This window comes from Epargyreus clarus, unplaced genomic scaffold, assembly GCF_041222505.1.
Source record: "Epargyreus clarus isolate Ecla_fem2 unplaced genomic scaffold, WU_Ecla_fem_2.2 ptg000035l, whole genome shotgun sequence".
NCBI classification, from domain to species: Eukaryota; Metazoa; Arthropoda; class Insecta; order Lepidoptera; family Hesperiidae; genus Epargyreus; species Epargyreus clarus.
Genome location: NW_027332240.1, coordinates 1,336,044 through 1,362,602, shown reverse-complemented (window position 1 = coordinate 1,362,602; position 26,559 = coordinate 1,336,044). Strand labels below are relative to the sequence as shown.

Below are 26,559 nucleotides of genomic sequence, written 5' to 3'. Positions count from 1 at the left end.
CTCCGGTACGAATATCGAATCCTATCTGGAGTCGATTACAGATGACCATGGGCGGCAGTAGCCACTTACCTGCAGATGGACTGCATGCTCGTCTGCTACGCCATGTTATAAAAAAAGCTCTTCTTTTTGGTACAATGGTACATGCTGTTCTTGATGCTCCTTGTCCTTTAATTAGAGAAAAAGAAATAGGATAGGTAAAATAATAAATCCCATGAAATATACCCTTTTAAACGTGAGTGAAGTCTCGAGGCACTTCTTGTCTTAAAAAATACAAGTATGGAAGGGGAATACGATCTCAAAGAAATATCCGAAAAGTATCTCAGAGGTTTTTCATAAAAGTTATTATGAACAGACCTTAATGGAGTGAATATTTTTCGCTGAAACATTTTCCGATTGGTATTGCCTCTTTAATCTCATCAGAAATTAAATTATAAACCCCGACGTCCTCTGAGGGTAGATCGGAATGCCCATTCTTCCCTAATTGGTTTACGAAATGCAGACTTTTTTAGATCATTTGAGGTATTACTGAAAAATATTAGGTTGCAATTAATGTAAATATTTTATTTAATTAATATTTTGTCAGCGCTTGTTTCTGCTTATTTCTGAGCACTCTGATGACGTAATATTTACAAAAATAAGTAAAATTGGATTATCTGTTCTTTATGCTCTTATACTTACAGGCAGGCTTAATTTAAAAAAAGTAATTTATATAATTCTAAAAATTATTTCTTAATCCTAAGTTGAAAATGGCGAAAGATTTTAACGCAACGAGTTGGGTAGGTTATTCTTACCTTAAAACTAGCTGAGATTTCTTAAATATCAAAAACTAAATTTATTTAATTAATCTTCAAATTAAATGCAGCGTAGTCCAATGGTATAGAATTTAGCCTACAAATCAGAAGTCCGGAGTGCAAAGCCCAGGCATATGCATATTCCAAATTTACGACCAGATCCGAAAAGCACGCCACTAACAGTGTTGTTCGGATATGATCCGATTTATTTCACCCAACTCTCACCCATTGCGGCCGTTCCATTTGATTAATCCAGAGAAATACAGACAGAGAAACAAAGCTGGAATTTTATTGGATTCCACACGAAATACCAGAACAGTTCCGAATACACCCAATTTGGTTCAAAGGGAGATTCGTCTTTTTGTTGCGATATACAAATGTCGTGGCTCGGATTGGTTTTGCGGTTTCGACTGACTTGAATAAACGGGGAAAATGAAATATTGTATCAAACATTAAAAATACAAAAAATATACTGAAATGTAGAATATTGCCAGAAAATATTACAATTAAATAATAATAATATTATACACTTCGAAAGTGCCGCGGGTTCCTGACGTTTTTAAAGTTTTATGAACAATCCATTTCTGTTGCTGACAATGCGTATCCTTTCGGAGTAAGAAATACTTAGGCCATGGTCCACCACGATGGCCAAAATCATTTTAAAGAACTGCTTGGCATGTACAAAACCTGATTTCCTCACGATGTTTTCTTGCAGCGTAGCTAAGGATATATTTTTCTGACTAGTGATTTGACCCTGCATTTGGTTGATGAAATTTAAACTTTCTAAAAGTTTACAATAATGCATAGGTTATTATTAGTAGGTTTTTATTTATAACAATAATCGATACCCAATTGTTAAACATGTTACATATTTTACGTTTAAAAAATACCGTAAAATTACACACCGTTTTAAAAAAAATACGGGCATAAAGTCGCTAGTAAATACTGAATTTGAAAAAGCTTGTAATAGCCTGACATGTAAAGCTCTCAAACAAAGTGCACTCAAAACGGATTACCGGTAATGTAGTTGGATGGTACCGGATAGGATAACTCCCTATTATTTATGACCGGGTGGTGTCATGTCGTAAATTAAAGGGTCTTTATTATCAAGCTCCCATTATAGATTAAATTAAAGTGACGCTATTATACAGATGTGATAGCCTAGTGGTTAAGAAATGCGGTCTCTTATGCGTAGATGTAAAGTTCGAATCCCAGACGTGCAACTCTGATTTTTCAAATTCATGTAGGTGTTAATAGTATTTCAAAGTATAGTTTGGGTTATAGAAATTTATTTGTCAGTTATTTTGGCTGCAACAGTTCATATCTGACACGCTCAAATTCAGTATGAATTAACATTAAAGAGCGTATTTTAAAAAGAAAAACAACATTTTTGATGTAGAACCAAGTCGTTTTCTCGTTCTTAAAATTGCTTTCACACGAGAACGGTGGCCATCTTGGAAGTTGTTTTCACTTAAAATCGTAAACAGACTCGAATTGGTCCTCGCCGAGAGTTCTCGACGGAAACGGTTTGTTTTCTATTAGTTTTGTTGCTTTCCACACTTTCCGCGAAAAGATTTTATCGCTTTGTCTAATTGAATAGAGTGGGATTTTGGAATTCTTATTTTCCAAGATTTTAAATTCCTTATAAATAAAAGAAATTATGTAATTAATTTATGTAAAAAATAATATTAGTTATTGTAGTTGCAAAATCTGACTGCTTCAAAATATGCCTGACACTCCCAAAATTTAGACGAATCTAATAACAGCTCATGTTAAAAATTCATCAAGCCGTTTGGGCAAGGTGTGCTAAAGAATTAATGATGTGCCGAGTCGGCCATTTTTGGTATTTGAGTACTTTGGTACTCATATAAAAAGAATAGAGTCAGTACTCGAGTCCAGAATATTCACAATGTACTCGAGTTAGCATGAAGTACTCGAGTACTTTGTAACACACAGAACCTCGGAAGACAAAAAAGGCACTCGATAAACAAAATTAAACAAGTTGTTACTTGCACAATTCCTGCTGCATTCACTCGTTTGCCTATATAAGGTACATAAGACTGGAGTCTGGCCTGGAGTGGTGAAGGAAAACATCGTGAGGAAACCTGCATACCTGAGAGATTTATAAAAAAAAATCTTAAAGGTATGTGAAGTCTACCAATACGCATTTGGCCAGCGCGGTGGACTATGGCCTAATCCTTCTCATTCTGAGAGGAGACCCGTGCCCAGCAGTGGGACAGTAATGGGTTGATGATGAAGACTGGAGTCAGTGTACCGTCAGTATTCGAGTATCACTGGAACTCGAGTACCACTTATTAGTCTCGAGTATGCGAGTTTATGTAAGTACTCGAGTACTGACTCGAATCGACCTGACTCGGCAAATCTTTATAAAGAATGAGACATACCTCGAAAAACATTACCTCCACATTCAGGTAAAAATAATTGGAAAAAATTGTGATATTATTTTTAGTGTTTGTATGAGCAAGTCTTGAAAAGACCTAAAGCAAAATTGTAAGTAAAACAGAAAATTATAAAACTTTGTATTTTACGACATACTTACCTACATATTTTCACCCGAAAATATTTGCGGTAAAAATGGAAAACGAACAAAGTAAAAAGTATTTTTAGTTCTTTTGTTTTCATACTTTTCCGTTTTGGAAAAACGCCATGAAATTCCATCAAGTAACACTTTTAACCAACATGAGTGTTAGTGTTTTACACTCAAACATTTAACTCTTACTCTTACATTTTGACGTGACTGTTAGTATTCTAAGCTCATAAGCGTTTACCACTTACCATATGCTCATGTAAGTGGAGACGTACTTTTCCGAGGCGTTCCAGCTTAATACTCAGGGGTAGCGCCGCATCTGAGGCCGAGTTCAGGTAGGAATGTAATCTTATCTGGGGTTGATTACAGATGTCCATGGGCGGCACTTATCACTTACCATCGGGAGGTAATTGGCTAATGCCACCCATGGATATCTGTTATCAACCCCAGATAAGATGAGAATCCTACCGAAGGTTGATAACAGATGTGTTGCTCGCCTTGAGGGCTAAGTTGGAATGCCTTGGATAAGTACGTCTCCCTTACCACACCCTTAAATACAGCGCTGAACACTGCTGTTGTTAGGCAGAAATAAGTTTGGCGGTGGCGCCTCCGGATCCACGAAGAAGAAGAATGTTATTGTTACATGCTTATTTTATATTTGAGCCTAACGATAAAGCAGACGTGCTACCTGATGGAAAGTAGTCAACGTCGCCTATTAACATTTGCAACATCAGAGGAGTCGCTAATGCATCGCCGACTTTGTATGAGAGCTCTTTTTGCACCTTTTTTGAGTCCCATGTCATAGCTGTGCCGTGACTTCTACTAACTCACAACTTGAAATTGCAGATATGTACAGATATCTGTAACAAACAGCCGAAGCGTAAATACATACAGACGAACATAGAAACTCCATTTTTGAAGTTAAAAATGTTTTTCAAAAGCAGACAACGCCGCCGGCTACGCTTGTCTCGTGAAAGCAAACACGTCCAAACTTCAATTTCAGATTTTCAAAGGAATCTTCTGAACTTTTGAATATAATGCAAAGCCCACGCGCCGAATGGTTTACTTTTATGCTTAAAATAACTCTTTTTAATGCTTTTAGACGGTTTACTCACTGCGAGCTTTAAACTAGAAAGTATAAGCGATAATCTCTGATTTTAAATGTGGAGTCAAACGGCCGGGCAAGGTTATTATGCCCGGAGAGCGGCCGTGTTGCGGCATTCATATGCCGAAAATTGACAGATCTTTATAACTAGAACAATTTTGAAGGTGGTAGAACCCTTTGTGGTTCGACTCCGGCGGCACCACCGCCGCACCTATTTCTACCTAACAGCAGTGTTAGGCGCTGCTGTGTTTCGGTTTGAAGGGTGTGGTAAGGGAGACAGACTTTTCCGAAGCGTACCAGCTTAGTCCTCAGGGGTAGCGGCGCATCTGTGGCCGACCTCAGGTAGGAATATCTAATCCTATCTGGGGTTCATTACAGATGTCCATGGGCGGCAGTAGATACTTACCATCAGGTGGACTGCATGCTCGTCTGCTACTCTTATATTATAAAAAAAAATTATACCCGTCAGTTATAATAAACCTATCCAATTTTTGCCCACTCAAGTTTCAATTATTAAATTTATTTAATTATTAAATCTGGCTAAGTTCAAAAAGATTTAAAAAATATATATAGGCTATAGAACGGTTTGTCAAGATTTTCATAAAAAAAAATTCAACTCGCTTCACTCACTACTATAATATTATCTGGTGTTGATTGCGGATCTCCACATGCCGTTTATAATGCGGACTGCATGCTTGATTGCTATTATCGCTTTACTATCTAATCGCGTACAATACAACAACTACCTAACGTAACTCCATTCGAGTTCTATCTACTGAGTTGAATGCTTGCATCCGATATTCTCTCAGAATAGGTTTTCGCGTAAAACAGAACCTATCTGGGTCGAATGCTTCTAGCATTATGATTATTCAGGTCATGTTTACTGAAGAGCTCAGATTATTATTTTTAATCAAAGTAAGGTTATAAGTTTGAGTGGGTGTCTGAAAGGTGGTAGAATCAGATTTTGATTTATTATTTATAATTATAAGTAGCTGACCCGGCATACATTGTGTAGTGTAATAAAAAAATGTTAAGGGTGAACAACCCTTATCACTTAGGGGTATGAAAAAAGATAGTACCCCATTCTCAGACCTACTGAATATGCATATAAAGTTTGGTGAAAATCGGTAAAGCCGTTTAGGAGGAGTACGGTAACTAACATTGTGACACGAGAATTTTATATATAAGATATAGAAGTAGCGAATGACCATGCAGTGACTTAATGGTAATCGCATGCAGCCGCCTATGCACATCTGTTATTAACCCCAGATGGGATTAGATATACCTATCTAAGGTCGGCTACAGATGCGCTAACCCCTGAGGACTAAGCTGGAAAACCTCTGAAAAGTATGTCTCTCTTACCAGACCTGATATTAAATGGCTACTGCTGCCCTTAGACATCTTTAATCAATCCCAGACAACGTAAAAGTTCTTAAGAGGTTGGCTACGGAATGCGTTGAAACTAAGGACTAAGATGCAAAGCCTCGGATAAATATGTCTCGCTTACCATATCCTTCAAACCAGGGCGCAGCAGCTTAACACCGCTATTATTAGGCAGGAATATGTATATGTGGCGGTGGTGCCGCCGGATTCGAATCCCAATGAGTTCTACCACCATCTAGACATTTCGTAAAATATCTGAAAATTCCTGAACAAAAATGCTTATCTACTATGATATATCTAAATGAATTATCTACTACTTAGGTTCTATAACTTTTTATTGTAAAAACAAAATTAAAAAGTTAATAACGAAAATAGGTAAAAAAAAATGTTAACAAAATATTAAGTTCTATTTTTTTAGTAACTTTACAGAAGGTATTCACTGATGAATATTCAAAATGGCGCCAATATTCCGATGTAAATATTCAGGGCATTATTAGCGACGTTTACATAAGCAGATAGCCCAGTACTGCCGCCATGAATAATTCAGGATATTAAATGTGCTTTCGGCAATTTCTCCTTTTTATAAAAAATAAAAGCCCAGTGTTTAAAACTCGGACACTCAAAACGGGGGGTCCAGGTTCGAGTCTCGGACACGCTTGATTTATCAGAAACTGATTGTCATCTGTTTAAACGGCGAAGAAAAAAATATCGTGAAAAATTGGCATATCTAAGAAAACTAAAAAAAAGCATTTTCAAAAATATCTGAAGTCGAAGCAGTGGGACAGTATTGGGTTGACGACGAACAAAGGCTACTTTTCAAGACATAAATTTCTAGACATTACGTTACATATCTGAAAATTCCTGAACAAAAATATGTAGAGTAGAATAGAGTTATTCTTAATAAACCTAAAGTCGCGGACACTAAAGCCAGGTATTAACTGATGAATATTCAAAACGTCGCCAATATTCCGATGTAAATATTCAGGGCATTATCTGCGACGTTTACATAGGCAGATAGCCCGGCACTGCCGCCATGAATAATTCACGATATTAAATGTTATCTAGTCTGGATTCATCCTGTTTAGGTGGGGTTCAGGTTCGAGTCTCGGACACGCTTATTTTTAGTTATTAGTCCATTGAAATGTTTTAATTTTTGGTCCTTAGCTTACAAAATTCAGAGGACGCCATTTTAGTTTTTGGACTTCCAAGGGGAGTTGCAAGTTTTGTCCCTGGGCCGCCATCTTGAATAAGTGTTTTCACGCTCTATCAGGCATACTATTAGGCGCAGAAAAAAATTAAAAACAAATACAGCCTCAAATTGAATTATGGACATCTTTGGCTCTTTACTGTTTCTTGTAAAACCAAAATTAAAAAAATAATAAAGAAAATAGAAAAAAAAAATATGTTTTTTTTTATAGTTTTACAAAGGGTATTAACTCCTGAATATTCAAAACGTCGCCAATATTCCGATGTAAATATTCAGGGCATTATTCACGACGTTTACATAGGCAGATAGCCCGGCACTGCCGCCATGAATAATTCAGGATATTAAATGTTATCTAGTCTGGATCCAGGTGCTTTTGGCAATTTCTCCTTTTTAAGAAACAAAGTAAGAGGTGGTTTCACAATCGGCCTGGCATCGCGGGTCCGAGGTTCGAATCTCGGGCATCTCTTATTTTTGGAACGAAATTCCTTATCGCGGTACGCTGGGTAAGGGGGCTAGGCGAGCGTCACGAATAATCCTCACGACACTTTTGCTATAGTGCGTAGTGCTCGGAGAGGGGGCAGGCCGAGTATGGGATTCGAATTATTCGTTCTCTCTCTCTCTCTCTCTCTCTTGACAGTGACAAGCCACGCGACGCGCGCGTCTGCTGTGTATGTGTTTGTTTTTTTTTATAATGTAAGAGTAGCAGACGAGCATGCAGTCCACCTGATCGTAAGTGGCTACTGCCGCCCATGGACATCTGTAATCAACCCCAGATAAGATAAGATATTCCTACCTGAGGTCGGCCACAGATGCGCCACTACCCCTGAGTACTAAGCTGGAACGTCTCGGAAAAGTCTGATTCCCTTACCACACCCTTCAAACCGGAACACAGCAGCTCCTAACACTGCTGTTATTAAGCAGAAATAGGTGTGGCGGTGGTGCCGCCGGTGTCGAACCACAAAGGATTCTACCACCAGTTATGTGCGTATAAGTTAATGAACACTTGCTTAAACGATAACTGAAAAAATTGCAAGGAAAGCCTTTGTTCTCCTACATAGCATTTACCTTTCTAGGAGTAATTAGAGGAAACTTAGTGGATTTATGTATTATTTTTAAGATAGAATAACTACACTATGTACTCTTGTCTCAAATAAATAAGTAAGCTACACCCCTGTGAGTTAAAATGTTCTCAAAGTTATGTTAAATCTGCCAATTCGCAACTAGCCAGCGCGGTGGACTTAGACCTGGATGCTTCTTATCCTAAGAGAAAACCATCGCAGTTGAAGGTGGTAGATGGTGGTAGGTGGTGCTCTTTCTTGATCGACTCCAGCGGCACCACTCCCACATCTATTTCTGCCTAATAACAGCAGTGTTAGGCGCTGCTGTGATCTCGTTTTAAGGATGTAGTATCTTATGGACGTGGTGGTCTTATATTACGGATGTGGTATATCCTTTTCCGAGGCATTCCAGCTTAGTCCTCAGGGGTAGCGGCGCATCTGTGGCCGACCTCAGGTAGAAATATCTAATCCTATCTGGTCGTGAACAGACGTCCATGGGCGGCAGTAGCCACTTACTATCAGGTGGACTGCATGCTCGTCTGCTTCTCCTATATCATGAAAAAAAATCACAAGGAAACCTAATAAATCCCCACTTGCACTGGACCAGCTTGCTGGACATGCCTTTCTTTACGCGATGAGAACCTTTGAACCTCCGGGCCCAACATTGGTATATTATAAATTACCTTACCATCGCAACAAAAAGCTACCATAAAAAATAAAAAATCTGAAACTCAGTCAGTAGCACTTTGCTGCATTCTTACCAATATTGAAAGTTGCAAAGTTTTTCCGAAGTTATAAAAGCGTTGAGAAATATTCAAGAAATGTTGAAAAGGAAAGAAATCTCGGATACTGCATGAATGCAAATCGTTTCAACTATCTATAGTGAAATAAAAATGTTTGTGTGTCTGTGAATTGCTGTTTTAGAATCCGTAAGAAAAAACAAAAAGCCCTTATAGAATCTCTCGTGTGTCTGTCTGTCACAGCCAATTCGTTCCGAAACTACTGGATAGAGTGATTTAAAATTTGATCACTTACATTTTCAGTTGGTTAATATTTTTCCCCATAGATTACTATTGAAGAACAATTTTTTCATTTACAGTATTAAATTTGTACGGGACCCTCTCCACGATAGTTTAATTTGATTGCTGTAAGGAAAACCGAGGAAACTTACACTCCTTAAAAAAGGTTTTAAAAGTTTAAAGTCTACTAATTGGCTAGTGCAGTGGACTATCGACTATGAGTAATACCCCTCTGTCTGAGAGGAGATCTGTGCCCAGCAGTGGGACAAAGCCCTTAATATATTGTACACCCTTCCTACCCGCTAATCCCCATTCATTAATCAATTTGAACATTTTGACCCCTAATGAGTATAAAAATAGAAAAACAATTTTGCCAAATCAAAAGAAATTCTCTCATTACAAAAATTCTACACATTCGACAGATTTTCATTATATTGTGAAAATGTGAACAAAGGAATTAGAAGTTTTCATTTTATTCACTCGATAGAAATCGTGCCATTATACTAAGGAATGTGCTAGATTTTCTCAAAAGGCGAAAACAATAGAAAAGTTAGAATTATATTCGAGGAGAAAATGGAAAATGTGTGTTAATTGTGTCTGATTTTTATTTAAAAACTCTATAATATAATTATTAATTAATCTTTTTATTCTGAGCTATGGGAACCTTTCAAAGGTGGTAGAACGCTATTTAGTTGGATCTTGGTGGCACCACCGTCACACCTACTTCTGTCTCATACCAGCAGTGTTAAACGCAGCTGTGTTCTGGTTTGAAGGGTGTGGTAAGGCAGACATACTTTTCCGAAGCGTTTCAGCTTAGTCCTTAGGGGTAGAGTCGCACCTATGGTCGACCACAGGTAGGAATATGTTATCCTATCTGGGGTTGATTACAGATATCCATCGGCAGCAGTAACAACTTAACATTAGCTGGATTGCTACTCCTACATCATAAAACGGCGCCAAATTTGATGTTTAAGTTTTGTGTTTTTTAGTTTATCACTCACCATCTTCACCATTACTTTTTTGGAAAATTTAACATTTTAAACCTCCCAAAACCTTCCAGCATTCTTAAGAAAAGCTCCGAAAACTTACAAACTCCAAACGCATAATATCATAAGATAAAACAGAAAGCATCAAATAAACCTCTCAGTATTAACGAAACCATAAATTTAAGCCAACAAAAGCGTCGCAACCAAGCACATTCGGTTGTAAATTTCTAGAAACTTCCGGATAGCTAGCTATCTCGTGCGGATTTGCATGCAAATTCGTGGGATAGTTACTTATCTTCCTTTTTAGGGTTCCGTACCCAGAGGTAAAAACGGAATCCTATTACTAAGTCTCCGCTGTCAGTCTGTTCTCCTACACGATAATAGATAGACACTTGAATATGTAAACTTTCAACTGTCTTCCTACTACAGTTCAACAGCTAGATCGACAAATGCCGAAAAATACCGGTTTGTTTTATGGAGACCCCCTTTTAAATTGAACTTTATTTTATTTTTAGTATTTGTTGTTATAGAGGCCATCGTGATGCATCCTCTGTAAAAATTCAAGTGTCTATCTATTATGGTTCACGCGGTAGAGCCGTGTGACAGATGGACAGACGGATAGATGAACACACAGCGGAGTCTTAGTAATAGGGTTCCGTTTTTTCCCTTTGGGTACGGAACCCTAAAACGCATAATCTCGTAAGATAAAACAGAAAGCACCAAATAAACCCAGTATTAACGGAACTATAAATTTTTGCCAACAAAAGCGTCGCAACCAAGCACATTCGGTTGTAAATTTCTAGAAACTTCCGGCTAGCTAGGTATCTCGTGCGGATTTGCATGCAAATTCGTGGGACAGTTAATTATCTTCCTTTTTCAGGATTAGTTAGCTCGGTTTTTCGTTTAACGGAACGATTTTCTTAACTACCAATTTGATGGTTAGCTAACCATTTGGTTATGTGCCAGATTGGTAGGCTCTAGCTTAAAAGACTTTAAAAATCACTTTATCTCGGTTTAATTATTTTGCCGACTGGATGTTCACGAATCATTCATCATCACCCCAACGCCATCTATTATTGTTTCATATAACTAAGTATTGTTGAAAATAATAAAATGAATAAAAATTTGGTGGTACGGAAGCCTCCATGTGCGAGTTCGACTCGTACTTGGCGAATTATGTGTATTTCTAATCATCTTACCTGGTAATTCGAAGGTTAGCTAATCATTTGACACTGATAGGCACTGTATTAATAACCCATGAAAATCTTTTATTTCGACGTAACAGTTATTAGTTATTGGACGACCCGCGTGGCGGACCGGCCACAATACCGGTCTGACGCGCAAAGGGTCCCGGGTTCGATCCCCGGCCAGACAGATATCTAAATGATGAATTTAGATTTCTGTTTCTGGGTCTGCGTGTTTGTGTATTTGTCTATGTGTGTGTCCATGGCACCCACGACACAGGGAATCCTAGTGTGGGGCTGTGAGTGTAGAAAGCGTTTTTTTTTTTATTTGCAGTAGACATTACATAATATTTTCGCTTCCTCTGTAATATTATCTGATAGAACTCTAGAATTGTAATAGAACTTAAACGGCAGTGGTCACAGACCATAGGGTGGATTGCTAGCTACTTCTATATAAAATACGTGTTCTACGGAGCTTCATAGCTGTCGTTTAGATATATATCCAGAACAAATGTCCACTTAATTGTTGCATAAATCAGGCAGTGGCAGGGGAGGGTTTAGTGCAGTGAACGCAACGGGATTAACGTTGGGTTAATAAATTGCCTACGTTATCTATGTTTATCTTGATTAATTGGACATGTATGTTGTTTAGAGAAACATCAACCCATTACTGTGCTACTGCTGGGCTAAGGTCCTTCTTACGCCTGTTATTTATTTATAACTTTAATACTCATTTATAATTAACAAATCAGTAAGGAGTAATTACAAAATTAAAATCTATCTATGTATCTTTCATTTTATTTTCTTTAATTTTCCATGTACCTATTCTATGCATTGTCATGTACCTATTCTATGCAAATAAATTATTCTAATTCTAATTCCAAAATTACCCCACCCAGATCGAAATTTTTCGAATCAGGCCATTTTTCAAATGTCAATCTTTGGTCAATTTGTCAAACACGCAAAACTATGGGTAGAGTGATTATTAAAAATGGGAATGAGAGAAGGTGGTAGAACCCTTGTGGTTTAAGTCCGTCAGCACCACCACCACTCCTATTTCTACGTAATAACAGAAGTGTTAAGCGCTGCTGATTCTGGTTTGAAGGGTACGATGAGGAAGGTATACTTTTCCGAGGCGTTCCCGTTTAGTCCTTAGTGGCAGCAGCGCATCTGTGACCGACCTCAGGTAGCAATCTAATCCTATCTGCGTAGATTACAGATATACATGAGCGACAGTAGCCACTCACCATCAGGTGGACTGCATGCTCGTCTGCTACTCCTATATTATAAAAAAACGCACCGGTGTGATTTATTTTATGCAAAGAAATGTATAACCTAATCATATTCAACACAGTCAGCTTAATAAAAAGCGGAGTTATTTTTAAACAAAATAAGTAATGAATTTTAAGTTGGCTGATGTAATTTCTTAGTGCGGAGTGAGCAGGGCTTTTCATTATAACATTTTGCTTAAGTAGCGGTTTTCACAGTGCCCGAAAATAATTAATAGCGGATGAATATTAGAAATAAGAGGTGATAGAACCTTAGGATAATATAGAACCTTACTTACCTTAACTATAGACCCTTACTTCAATAACGAACTATCATGCAATCCACCTGATGGTAAGTGGCTACTGCCGCCCATGGACACCTGTAATCAACCCCAGATAGGATTAGATATTCCTACCTGAGGTTGACCACAGATGCGCCACTACCCCTGAGGACTAAGCTGGAAAGCCTCGGAAAAGTATGTCTCCCTTACCACACCCTTCAAAACGGAACAGCAGCGCCTAACACTGCTGTTATTAGGCAGAAATAGATATGGCGGTGGTGCCGCCGGAGTCGAACCACAAAGGGTTCTAACTTCTACCACCATTAAAAGTCCCTTTTTAATTATAAAACTTTTTTATCAACAAAACAAATTTTATTTTGTAGGAAGGTAGGTAGGTACTCAAAATCAGAATTGAGATAAAAATATGCGAGACAATGGAAGTACTGGAGTATTCTCAAAATGAAGCTCTCGAATCAACAATAGAGTAAATAGGGGATAAGAGGGCGGGTTGGGGTTTACCGAGGGTGGATTTTTAGAGAGGTCGGTAAAAAATATTTTTGATATTGACGACTTGGAAAGATGATAAAAACATTTGGAGAGTAGGCGCATTGGTGTGGAAGCGTGGTATTAATCAAGGGGTATGGAGTTAGAATCTAGGTTGAATGGCAGTGGAAAAATATTTTTCGCCACCCTTGACCAGTAAGATGGCGGTCTCATATGTAAGTCAACACTTGACGACCCGCGTGGCGGAGCGGTCACCATACCGGTCTGACGCGCAAAGGGTCCCGGGTTCGGTCCCCGGAAAAACAGATATCTAAATGATGAATTTAGATTACTGTTTCTGGGTCTGGGTGTTGTGTATTTGTCTATGTGTGTGTCCTTGGCACCCACGACACAAGGAATCCTAGTGTGGGGCTGTGAGTGTAGAAAGCGTTTATTTATTTATTTATTATTTATTTACTAAGTATACGGTTCAAAATTACCCTAGAAGCCTATTTACCTTTATATTTTAAGATGAAAAAAACTATTCTTTGTTCTATGTTCTAGCTGCACATAGAGCCTCTTAAAATCGGTTAAGCTAATAAAACACTATCCTATATTACAAATGTTAAAACACTCAGAAGGCTTCCAAAAATACAATAAATTATTCCATAATCATCAATATTTACAATAATACATCTTTATCCACTTATTTATCCCACTTCTATTACCAAAGATATTGCAAAAATCAGATAACACTTTATAACTTAAAGCAAGACTGAATATAACAAAATCTAAAAATAGATTGATTATTTAAAAGTGCCGTAAATTATCAATAACCAGTAATTATGTGGTATACATTAATCTGTATGATATGACGACTAATTACGAATATATTATGATGACAAATTTGAAATGTAAATGACAATTGATAATAATTAATGACATAATTATAAAAATGATTTATTCGTATTTATTTGTAATTACAACTTCTAAATTTGCATGCCTTGACTATAGATTAGTAAAGATTACTCACTCCTAACAAGAAAATGTACCCAGTTTTGAGAATTGAAATAGTTGCGTAAAAAAGTTTTGCCACGTCTCCGTGCTAAAATGTCCCTAAAATATTTGAAATAATGATTTATTTAGTATGTAAATTACGCAGTATTAGTTATTTATTCGTAAATTTTCTCTGGATATGTTTTTATTTCAAGAATTCAAAAAAAGGACTTACTACTAAACCGTTTGTGGCTTCATTCAATTTCAAGGCGGCGAAGTATCTTTACTAATCTATGGCCTTGACAGGTGGAACTTGGCGGCTTATATACTTTTACTGTTATTATGTCTTACCCATGTTCTTGCAAATAAATATATTTGAATTTGAATTTGAATGACTGTACACAAAAATAAGTAAATAGATTCGTTGTTACTGAATGAGAATTATAAAAAAAATATGGATCAAGAATTAATTCGGAAATCGGAGACATATTTCAATTTCATTTCTGAAAATGAAAAATACTCCCACTTCTGTTAAGAACACTTGAAGTACTTACAGGCGAAGTAAGAGATAAAACCAAACAATAGCCTCTCCTTTCCAAAAATAATGTCTAATCAACAAAAGAGCAAGGTTTCGAGGGCTGTCCACGATACAAATACCTATTCAACAATGGTTCTCGGCACAGAATGGCGGTTTTTTGTTGTATACTTGTGGCATATTCATTTTTAGTTATTTTTACGCGATTGGGTAAGGATAAGGTAACGAAGAGTAAGGTTTTTAAACGTATAAACTTTACCTGAGGTCGCCTACAGATGCGTTGCTTTTTTATTGTTTAACCTAACGATTAGGCAGACGTGATACCTGATGGATTAACCTAAACTACGACGACCCGCGTGGCGGAGCGGTCACTATACCGGTCTGACACGCTAAGGGTCCCAGGTTCGATCCCCGGCCAGACAGATATCTGAATGATGAATTTTGATTTCTGTTTCTGGGTCTGGGTGTTTGTGTATTGGTCTATGTGTGTGTCCATGGCACCCACGACACAGGGAATCCTAGTGTGGGGCTGTGAGTGTAGAAAGCTTTTAATTAATATAATAACATCAAAGCTACATACATTTTCGTTGTTTCAAAAAGTTACCAACCTAAAATAACCCATACAGATACAAGACAGGAATTAATGGGAATCTAATTAGAATTTCTAATTAGATGCGGGCGCAGCAAATATAGACGCCAAAGCTTTGCAAGTGTTTGAACGGAGTCTATGTAGTTCGTAGTTTGACTATGTATTTCCATACCGTATTAGTAAGTTAAAGCAACTTGTCAAGAAATGGCACCACATTCTTCTGAATCACGCTATTTAAGTTTTCTTAACATCTTGTATATATACAGGCTCACAACTTATCGGACAACAACCGCTGCCTCGAATAGCTTAGCAGGAGATCACCCTTTGCCCAAGAAGCGATCTTACCTTTCTTATAATATAGCAACAATTACCTCCATCTAAGATATACTTTTAGATATCTTTACATATATATTTCTTATGTGCGTGTGTATGTCACTGAACTCCTCCTAAACGACTGGACTGATTTTGATGAAATTTGTTGTGTGTGTTCAAGGGGACTTGAGAATGGTTTAGATTCACAATTTAGTCCGTGGGAAAAGGTTTTTTAAATTATTTTTTAATTCGTAAGTAGTTGTTGATTTTGGAATGTTTCACATTGGATTCGACAGACTTCGCTACCACCGAACTACCTTACTACCAGTTTCAAATATTCTATTTTTCAAACCCGTAAGTGATAAGGGTTGTTCACCCTTAACATTTTTTTTATTTATATGGCAACACAACGTTTGCCGGGTCAGCTAGTAGATTATAGATTTGCATGGGGCATACCCCATGTATAGAGTCCTGAAATCGACCACAGATGCGTTGTTATACGTGTGGACTAAGTTGAAACGCTTCGAATACGTATATATCCCTTACCACACCTTTCAAACCGCAACACAGCAGCGCTGAAAACTGCAGTTATTAGGCAGAAATAGTCGAGGCGGTGGTGCCGCGAGCCGAAACACAGATTCTATCACCGTCAAATGTTTCTTGTTAGCATCAAAAAAATACGCAATATATAAAAAAAATCGGTGTGTCAGATAGACAGACAGTGGACGTAGAACCCCTTGATTACAGAACCCTAAAAATAATCCACATTTATTATATATTACACTAAATATACTTAAACTTAAGCATCAGTATTAAGACGGAGAATACATCTTTACCCCGCCATTCCCCAAAGCTCAGGATTTGAGCTTCGGAGTTTACTGGGCGGATTAAAGCTCTGGCTTCAACGATAAAGCTACATTCAAATAAACGGGAGTTGTGATGATGTCTTTGCTTACTGTATGAGTATGTTTAGGGCAAATGCAAATCGGATTTTGGTTTTAAGTCGTTGCTTAGAAGACGAAGTGATAGTCAATTCCGTCTTTTATGCGGAGGTCTTGAGTTCGAAGATGACGCTCCTCTAACTTTCAAAGTTATGTTCCACTGCAATGTATTGATCTCTCTTTCTTCTCTTACCTGTACCCTTACCATGAGTTTTCAAAACAACCCACAATTTTACGTTAATTTTACTCAATCCATTATTCTGTTCCGTTTGCTTAGAAGACTGAGTAAACGTAACAATAAGTTAGTGCTCAAGTATTTTTTGTCTACATCACATGTTCGCAAAAAAGAGAGACAAAACATAAAGCGCCATTTAGTCAATTTAGACATTTAATGTTACGTTACTGACACTGTAGTTCTGATACAATCCGCTAGGGGCGCTGATTGGAAATTTCATGGGCCAATACGTAAACAAATATCAAAACAGTCGTATTTGTCAAAACGTAAAAACTCATGGTAAGTGTACTGATAGCTTAAGTATACTTCACCACTACACGTTTTTGAAATACTAACTGATGGAAGAATCTATGTAAGTAGAATATCAGAATTTAAATATCACTTTCCCTTAAATAAATAATCATAAGAAATTCTATAGTATTCTCTAAAAACAAAAAGTTTACAACGGTGTGTCAAGTTTACAAATTCGCATTTGGCCAGCCAAGTGTACTCTGTGACGAAAGCAATGCCCAGCAGTGGGACAGTAACGTCTAAACAATGATCCTTACTAATATTATAAATGCGAAAGTAACTCTGTCTGTCTGTCTGTCTGTATGTCTCTTCTTCACGCCTAAACCACTGAACCGATTTTAATGAAATTTTGTACAAAGATAGTCTGAGACCCGGGAAAGGACATAGGATAGTTTTTATCCCAGAAATCCTACGGGAACTAGGGATGGCGATCTAAGATAGATTAATCGGAGAATCGATCTTTTGGACCAAAAAATCGATTATTTTAATCGATATTAGTAAGGATTGGATCGTAAACTATGCATTTGATCAAGTGATGATCTTTAGCAAAGTTGAGGGTACGAATTTACAGTTTTATGTATGTTAGTATGTTATATTATTTTCCTTTAAGCGCGGGCGAAGCCGCGGGCAAAAACTAGTAATTAATAAAACGCTATTATTATACCTCTTTACTTTGAACGCACACCATCTTATATACCTCTAGGGTGTAAAACTGAATGCTTAAGTTAAGTACGTTAAGCAAGCGTTTATTATCTAAGGATTAAGGTATCGTTTAAAGTCTCGCGACTTACGCTTAAGCGTTCTTACTGTAAAAAACCGTTCATCGAATTTTAGAAAATGTTCGTAACAGTTTTAAATTTTATAAATTTTTTATTGAAAGGAAGCGATATGAAACTCAAGTCCTTAATACGATTTTGGAAATATTTAATTTGCATGTATTTATTTATGAAATTAAATAGACAAATATTCATGCAATGCATCTGATGATTAGTGGTCCCGGTCGCCAATAGACATCAATAATCAACCCTAGATAGGATTATTCTTTACTGAGTTTGTCCACAAGGTGCTATCCTGAGGACTAAGTTGCAACGCCTCGTAAGTGTATTTCTTACCCTTCAAACCAGAACACAGCAACGCTTTACACTTCATCAACAACCCATTACTGTCCCACTGCTGAGCACGGGTCTTGTCACAGAGTGAGAAGGACTAGGCCATAGTCCACCGCCGACTAAGTACGAATGGATAGACTTCGCATACCTTAGAAAACTTTTTTCTAAGATTTTTCATGTATGCAACACTACTATTATTAGGTAGAAATAGGTTTTTTTTCTTATAATATAGGAGTAGCAGACGAGCATGTAGTCCACCTGATGGTACGTTACTGCCGCCCATGGACTTCTTTAATCAACCCTAGATAGGATTAAATTCCTACCTGAGGTCTGCCACAGATGCGCCGCTACCTCTAAGAACCCCTGGAACGCATCGGAAAAGTATGTCTACTTACCACATCCTTCAAACCAGAACACAGCAGCGCTTAACACTGCTGTTGTTAGGCAGAAATGGTGTGGCGGTGATGCCGCTGGATGTGAACCACCTCAACCTATTGGTAAAGTTGTATTGGTAGTTAACCTATACAACTTTACTTTGAAAATCAACCAAAGTTTTCCATTTAATAACATTATGTTAAGTAACTAAGTTGTCGGGACAAATTAGTCAACCAGACATAGTTCCATTAGGATTGTCTTCCAAAATGTTTGGAACTTACGTTAGTTTAGGGCCAAATTGCTAATAGTCTTATGTGTATGTAAAGTACTTTAGCGGTCGGCCTTTTGGCAAAAGGGCTACTTAGGTAAATGAAGAAATGGGAAAGGATTTGGGAAAATAATGTCAAAAATAAAAGGTGTTGTTTTTTATTAATCCAGACATAGTTCCATTAGGATTGTCTTCCAAAATGTTTGGAACTTACGTTAGTTTAGGGCCAAATTGCTAATAGTCTTATGTGTATGTAAAGTACTTTAGCGGTCGGCCTTTTGGCAAAAGGGCTACTTAGGTAAATGAAGAAATGGGAAAGGATTTGGGAAAATAATGTCAAAAATAAAAGGTGTTGTTTTTTATTAATCGATTTCAAAAAAGGACGTTCTGTATTAGGTGTCTATGTATGTATGTATATATGTATATTTGTATGATTAAAAAAACGCAATTAAAAAAACGATTCCAATTTCGATGGGGGTTTAGTTATTTATTTAATATTATAAGTACACACATTTCGAAGGTGGTAGAATATTCTGTGGTTCGACTCCGGCGGCACCACCGCACACCACACCTATTTCTGCCTTATAACAGCAGTGTTACGCTGTATTCCACTTTAAAGAGTATGGTACGGATCTACATACCAGCTTAATCATCATTATTAGTAACGCATCTGTGGTTTACTTTAGGAATTTAATCTTATCTGGGGTTGATTACAGATGTCCATGACAGCGATGATGATGAGCGGCAGTTGCCACTTACCATCATGCTCGTTTGCCATTTTATTCTTATTGAAAAAAACCTTGTCAGAATCCTTATGTTTGGTTTGATGATTAAGTGGTGGTTCAGACACCTTTACCCACTAAACTACTAAGTTATCATTGGTTACTTATAGAATCCAGCATAAAGTTATCGGTATACAATATGTTACACTAGAAGTCTATTTCATTATCGCTCTACGTCCACGTTTAACACATATGTAAATCCATATGTATAAGGACGAGAGATTAGAGAGTCCAGTTTAGTGGAAGAACAGCTGTTCTAACCGATCCATTTTAACCATCATCGTCAACGCAGTATTTTCCCACTGGGCTTGGTTCTCGTCTCAGAATGAGAAGGATCAGGCCACCGCGCTGGCCAAGTGCGTATTGGTAGACTTCACATACCTTTGAAAACTTGTCGTTCGTTTTCTCAAGATTTTCTTTCTTCGTTAAATAGTATGATGGTAAAATATGCACATAACATGTAATAATCAGAGATGCCGTGGATTTGCACCTCGGACCCTTCGATCGAGTTGCCGAGTTTCAACCACTAGGCTATAACTAATAGCATACTAATCATACTACTTAGTATGGATCGACCGGGGAGGTACCACCGTCACACCTATTTCAAGCTTGAAGAAGTTTGCGGTTGAAAGATGTGGATGCCAGTTGACTTACATATGAGAACGAGATTTTGCCCGCGGCTACGCTCGCGTTACGAAGTAATATTTTCATCCCCTATTTTATCCCCTTGGGGGTAGAATTGATAAAAATCCTTTCTTAGCGGATGCCTACGTCATAACATCTACCTGTATGCCAAATTTCAGCCCGATCCGCCAGTGGTTTGGGCTGTGCGTTGATAGATCACTATGTCAGTCAGTCACCTTTGAGTTATATATATTTAGATATCGTAGTCGTCAGGAGTGACAACGCATCTATGAACGGTTTCAATTATAGTACGACATTACATGTCTACATGAGGGTATCTTAGTCCTGTAGCAGCGTATCTGTGATCAGCTTCAGGTAGAACTTCTGCTCTTTACAGAGTTAGTTACAGATGTCCATGAAAAAAGACGCGTTCTTCAGCCACTGCCCCACACTAGGATTCCCTGCCGTGGGTGCCATGGACACACACAGACAAATACGCAAACACCCAGACCCAGAACAGATATCCAAATTCATCGTTCCGTCTGTCTGGCCGGGCATCCAACCTGGAACCCTTTGCGCGTAAGACCAATATGGTGACTACTCTGACACGTCGTGGTCATATACGGCAGTGTATAGGGATGTACTTAAATCTTATAGAAAAACTTTTATCGGAGGCCTTATTAGATAAATTTCGAACGATTTAGGTTTTATTTTCATCGTGCAGATCCCTAAAAACTTTATTCAGTTAAAGAAACATTCAGAAGTGAAGTTTAAACTGAAGTGTGTGAGACGTCGCTGGAATGTTTAGTTCCAAACTGTAAGTGATTTTGAACAAACTTCCATGAATTTGTTTAAGAGTAAAAGAGAATTGTAGCAGTAGTTTTAGGAGAAAAGACAGAAATGTATAAAAGTGAATGAGAGAAGAATGGAAAATAGATAGAAATGAATGTTTTAATTTTTAGTCAACTCATTACTGTCTCACTTCTGAGCATGGGTATTATGGGCATAGTGCGGTAAGAATCCCACATAACCCCGTGTCGCTCCCACGGTATCGGGTACCATTTGAAGGTTTCCTCATCAAAAAAAAAAAAAAAATGTGAGCCGTCACGGGACGCCTGGCAGATGTGAAACATCGACATTATTTTGTAAAAGTAATATGCAGAAAAGAACATATTGTGATAGGAACTAAATATGTCATAATGATAAAATAAAATATTACGATTTTTTTCCAGATAACGATGACTATTTATTGAATAAACATTTATTTTCATTAAATACAAAAATTTACGAATTTATTTCAAATCGTGACTACTTAATTCTTGCGCATGGCGACGCGTCGCCACACCGTACACACTACTGCATATAGACTGTATATATATACCGTCGCCACGGCATGCGTCGCCACGCCAGAAATCGGTTTTACGTGCGGCTATAGATGTTTCACATCAAAAGGATTACTTACACATATCCATGGGCGGCAGTACGTTTCTTACCTTAACATTATAATAAGAAAAAGGGAAATTACCAAAAACAAGAGTAACCTAGTTTCCTGAATCAGGGACACAACTTACATATTCCCAAACGGTAGTCGGTAAGGTCCAACTTGAGACATAACTTCCCCGGACCTTTATATGTCAATGCCGGGGCCAATTTGCTTCGACCTTTTCTAACGAATAGCTAAAACCATTACTTTGGTATATGTTTGGGAAAAATCTAAGACTGCGTTTAATATTAAGATCGTAGTCCTTTATAGTTCCACTGCTGGGCACGGATATCCTTTCTAAATTTTGGTTCGACTCCGACGGCACCACCGCCACACCTATTTCTACCTAATAACAGCAGTGGTAAGCGTTGCTGTGTTCCGGTTTGAAGGGTGTGGTAAGGGTGACATACTTTTCGCTGGCATTCCAGCTTAGTCCTCAGGAGTAGCGGCGTATCTGTGGCCGACCTCAGGTAGGAATATCTAATCCTATCTGGGGTTGATTACAGATGTCCATGGGCGGCAGTAGCCACTTACCATCTGGTGGACTGCATGCTCGTCTGCTACTCCTATATTATAAAAAAAAAAAAAAAGTGCGTATTGGTAGACTCTGCATGTCTGTCTGTGCGTCCGTCGCAGGGCTCTTTCTCTCGTAATAGACAGACACTTGAATTTTGGACATAATGTGTATAACGGTGACGACTATACCAGCAAATACTAGAAGTAAAGAAATTAGGTGGTACAGAATCTACGTCGCACATGGCCAATTATCATTACGATAAAACTTAAAGAGTTTCCTTAAATTGTTTATTTGTTACGTAAGTTTAAAGAGTTTTTCAATTTGCTTATATAAAAAGGGTTGTCAGATCCAAACAGAAAAGCTACGTCAATATTTATCCCAAAAGCTAAGTAATTATCTTAATTTAACAAAAAAATAATCCTTATCCTTACTAATATTATAAATCCGAAAGTAACTCTGTCTGTCTGTCTGTCTGGTTGTCTCTTCTTCATGCCCAAACCACTGAACCGATTTTAATGAAATTTTGTACAAAGATAGTCTGAGACCCGAGAAAGGACATAGGATAGTTTTTATCCCGGAAATCCCACGGTAACTAGGGATGGCGATCTAAGATCGATTAATCGGAGAATCGATCTTTTGGATCCAAAACATCGATTATTTTAATCGATATTAGTAAGGATTGAATCGTAAACTATGCATTTGATCAAGTGATCGATGATATTTGTTGTTATTGTTAGTATGTTATATTATATTTTTAATACGCGGGCGAAACCGCGGGCAAATACTAGTAATAACATATTTTTATTTCAGTCATATGTGGTCTGTCCATAAAATAGTGTTAGTACAGAATAACTTATCCTATGATTTATATAAATTTAGTAATCACATGCATTATGTAATCCGATGGTTGTAAAACATTAAATTTTATTTCTTTGTCTTGTTTTCATGTTGTTACAGTGGCCACATACCACATACTCTGTAAAAAATTCAACTGACTATCCATTTCGGTTCAAGAGATACAGCCCTTTGACAGACGGACAGACAGCGCCGAATTAATAATTTCGTTTTTACCCTTTGGGACGGTACCCTAAAACATGTCAACGTGTTCACATTTACGAGTATTATCTACATATTAAATACTAGCTGACCCGGCAAACTTTGTACCGCCTCAAAATCTATTTATCAAATATATTTCATATAAAATATAGCCTATGTTACTCGTGGATAATGTAGGTTTCGAATGGTGAAAGAATTTTTAAAATCGGTCCAGTAGTTTTTAAGCCTATTCATTACAACCAAACAAACAAACAAAGTTTTCCTCTTTATAATATTAGTGTAGATACATATATTTTCGCTTACAAAATTTATGCTAATCTAAAATATAACTACCCTTATAATAGTTATGCCCAGAACAATGAATATTAGTAGACCGTCATCACAGAACAAAAAGCCAACCGGGCCGGACAATCCATTAATTAATGACATTTGTCTCGTAAATTAATTCCTCCATTTGTCCCCGTCGTATCGAGTGTTTAATTAAAAAACTGGCGGCAAATTTAATCTAACTGACATGCTTTGTCTGTTGGAGAGAACCTTTTTGTGGGGCGAGCGTGGTTATGATCGAAACAAGGGATCGATTCCGAGGCAAGTACTATTGATTTGTAAAAGTTATGTGCGTGTTATGGATTTGAAGGTGGTAGAACTCTTTGTGGTTTGACTCCGGCACCACCGCCACACCTATTTCTATCTAATATCATCAGTGTTAAGCGCTGCTGTGTTGCGGTTTGAAGGGTGTGGTAAGAGATGCATGCTTTTTCTAGGCATTCCAGCTGTGTGCAATTGGCCAGCGTGATCGTCTATGGCCTTATAATTGTTATTCTGTCGCCGTCGAAGTCAAAACACAAAAAAATAGACATTTTTATAAGTGCTGTGGTGACCTCCCGCTACTCGTCACGAGATGGCGCTATGAGATTCTGAATCGCGCTATAGCAGTTTTCTAAACATCTTATACTTACAAGTTCCGAACTAAGACTGTCGGGGCACGGCCACTCCCCGGCCATTATCACTTAGCCCGGCCGGTGATCTCCCTTTGACAAAGTACATTTTCGATAAATCGCAACGCATTACAAATCGAACATGCTCGCCCAACTCAATCGAATCGCCTCCTCCAGCCAATGAAGTTTAAAACGGTTTAATTCGGTTTATAAATTAACTGGAACAGGCTCAATTTCACAAAGTGGTCTGATTTGAGTTTTATTGGATTGCCAATTATAATTTCAATCAACTGGTTTCTAATTAAATTATTGTTAACGACGTTAGAAATATACGAAGTGTAGTTTCTGTTTCGCTTATTTCTAACGTTGTTTTTTAAAGTACCTCTTGTTTTTGGTGGAACGTGCGGATGTCGGCTGACTTACATATGAGGCCTTAGTTTCAGGAGCGGAAATGTATCTATGATTGGCTTCAGGTAGAACCTATGTTCTATATGGAGCTAAATATATCAACAACCTGCGGCAGAGCAGTCTCTTTGCTGGTCTCGGTTTCGGGTGCGGTTCCCGTCCATCCAGATATCTGAGTGATGAATTTAGATATCTGTTCTTCTGTTTGTGTATTTGTCTTCGTGTATAGTTATTTGAAACATTGATATTCGTCTACTTTCTGTAGTTCCCTGACCAGACAAGAATCCCACATAACCTCGTGTCGCTCCCACGGCACCGGATACCTTTTGGAGATTTCCCCAGTAAAAATGGTATTAGTCTACGTGTATTTTACATGGCTCTCACGATACAGGGAATCCTAATGTGGGCAGTGGGTCAATTTAACCGACCCCTAAAAAGTGCCGTTTAGGGGTCGGTTAAATAACGGTCGGTACACGAGTCTGTTAAATAACGGTCGGTACACGAGTAAAAATACAAAATCTCCTTGTTCCAGATCGTGAATGCCCGGAGCTGGAGCAACCTGACATCGGGACCGTGGTGCTGAGCGGCCGGCTCTTTGGAGACAAGTAAGAGCTCATTTTGTGTACTATTTGAACTTTTCACTATACTACTCTTAACTGGAAAGCACATGTGAAAGCTTGAAATGGTTGACTTTTTCACATGAATTCAATTTGATATTCGTAACAGATCTATAAAGTTAAGCAACAACTTGCGCAGTTGAGATTTGGATGGATGACCATTAGTGGCTAATTTCGTGCGCATTTTTACTCGTCGACGGGTACGTTTATCTTTAGGTAGCAGTAGCTTCTTCAAGGGTAGCAATGCATCTGTGACCGATCTCAGATAGGATAGATCTTCATGCTCGTTTGCTTCTTATGTTAATATTCTTCTTAATTTCTCATAGGGCCGCATACTCCTGTCCCCAAGATTACCATGTGGTGGGTCTCCAAAGCAGGAGCTGCCAGGCTGACGGCAAATGGGCTGGACAGCCACCAGCCTGCAAGGAGAATAGTAAGTATAAAAAACATGAATGTTCATAATGTACTTATGATTAAAACAACGCTTACTGACATGACTCTTAGAATTATCTCAGAGGCTCTTAGAATTGGCTGAAGCGGGTATGGGTAGCGTTCATATCATAGAGGAACGTTAAATATGGAAGGAAAGTCTTCCAGTGCGGACCACGTTAAAGTAAAAAGAGCGCAGGTCACCCTGGCTACTCAGACCAATGATCTGAAGCTAACAGCGGGAACGCCTTAGATGCAAAGGGCATGGGTCTACAAGAGACTGGTTATCAATAGCTTATCCATCTATCACCATAAGACAATCAGTATAACAAACGGGTTTGTTGTGAAGGTTCACATCAGAACTCAGTAGATATGAAGCTCAACAACATTGCCAAAGATTGGAAAACAAATTAAGATAAACTTGATTTCATACCTAATACATTCCTACAAAATTCTCAGACGTGTGTTATGCCTGCCAACATTTTTCATATTTCACAAAGCTAATCCTATCACATTTGCAGTATACTGTCTCCAACCACCAACAATCGAGCACGCCCGCCACTCCGCACTCCCGGAGCAGGCCACCTTCGACCTGGACGCCACGGTGCAGTACAACTGCCACACCGGGTACACCACTAACGGCTTCCCCAGGGCCAAGTGCCTGGCTATCGATGGCCACGCGTCCTGGTATGGACCGGATATCAGCTGCGAACGTAAGTACAAATGAAGACTATTTTGGCTGCG

The 26,559-nt window shown here is 38.1% G+C and overlaps 1 protein-coding gene across 1 annotated transcript in view; it reads left to right on the top strand.

The window, feature by feature from the left end:
• Hasp (Hig-anchoring scaffold protein) overlaps positions 1-26,559 on the top strand; it is a 139,733-nt gene that overhangs the window by 90,165 nt on the left and 23,009 nt on the right. The window contains exons 4-6 of the mRNA XM_073091812.1: positions 25,302-25,374; positions 25,713-25,819; positions 26,337-26,528. Coding sequence (XP_072947913.1) covers positions 25,302-25,374; positions 25,713-25,819; positions 26,337-26,528 — 372 coding nt within the window. The remainder of the gene's footprint in view (positions 1-25,301; positions 25,375-25,712; positions 25,820-26,336; positions 26,529-26,559) is intronic.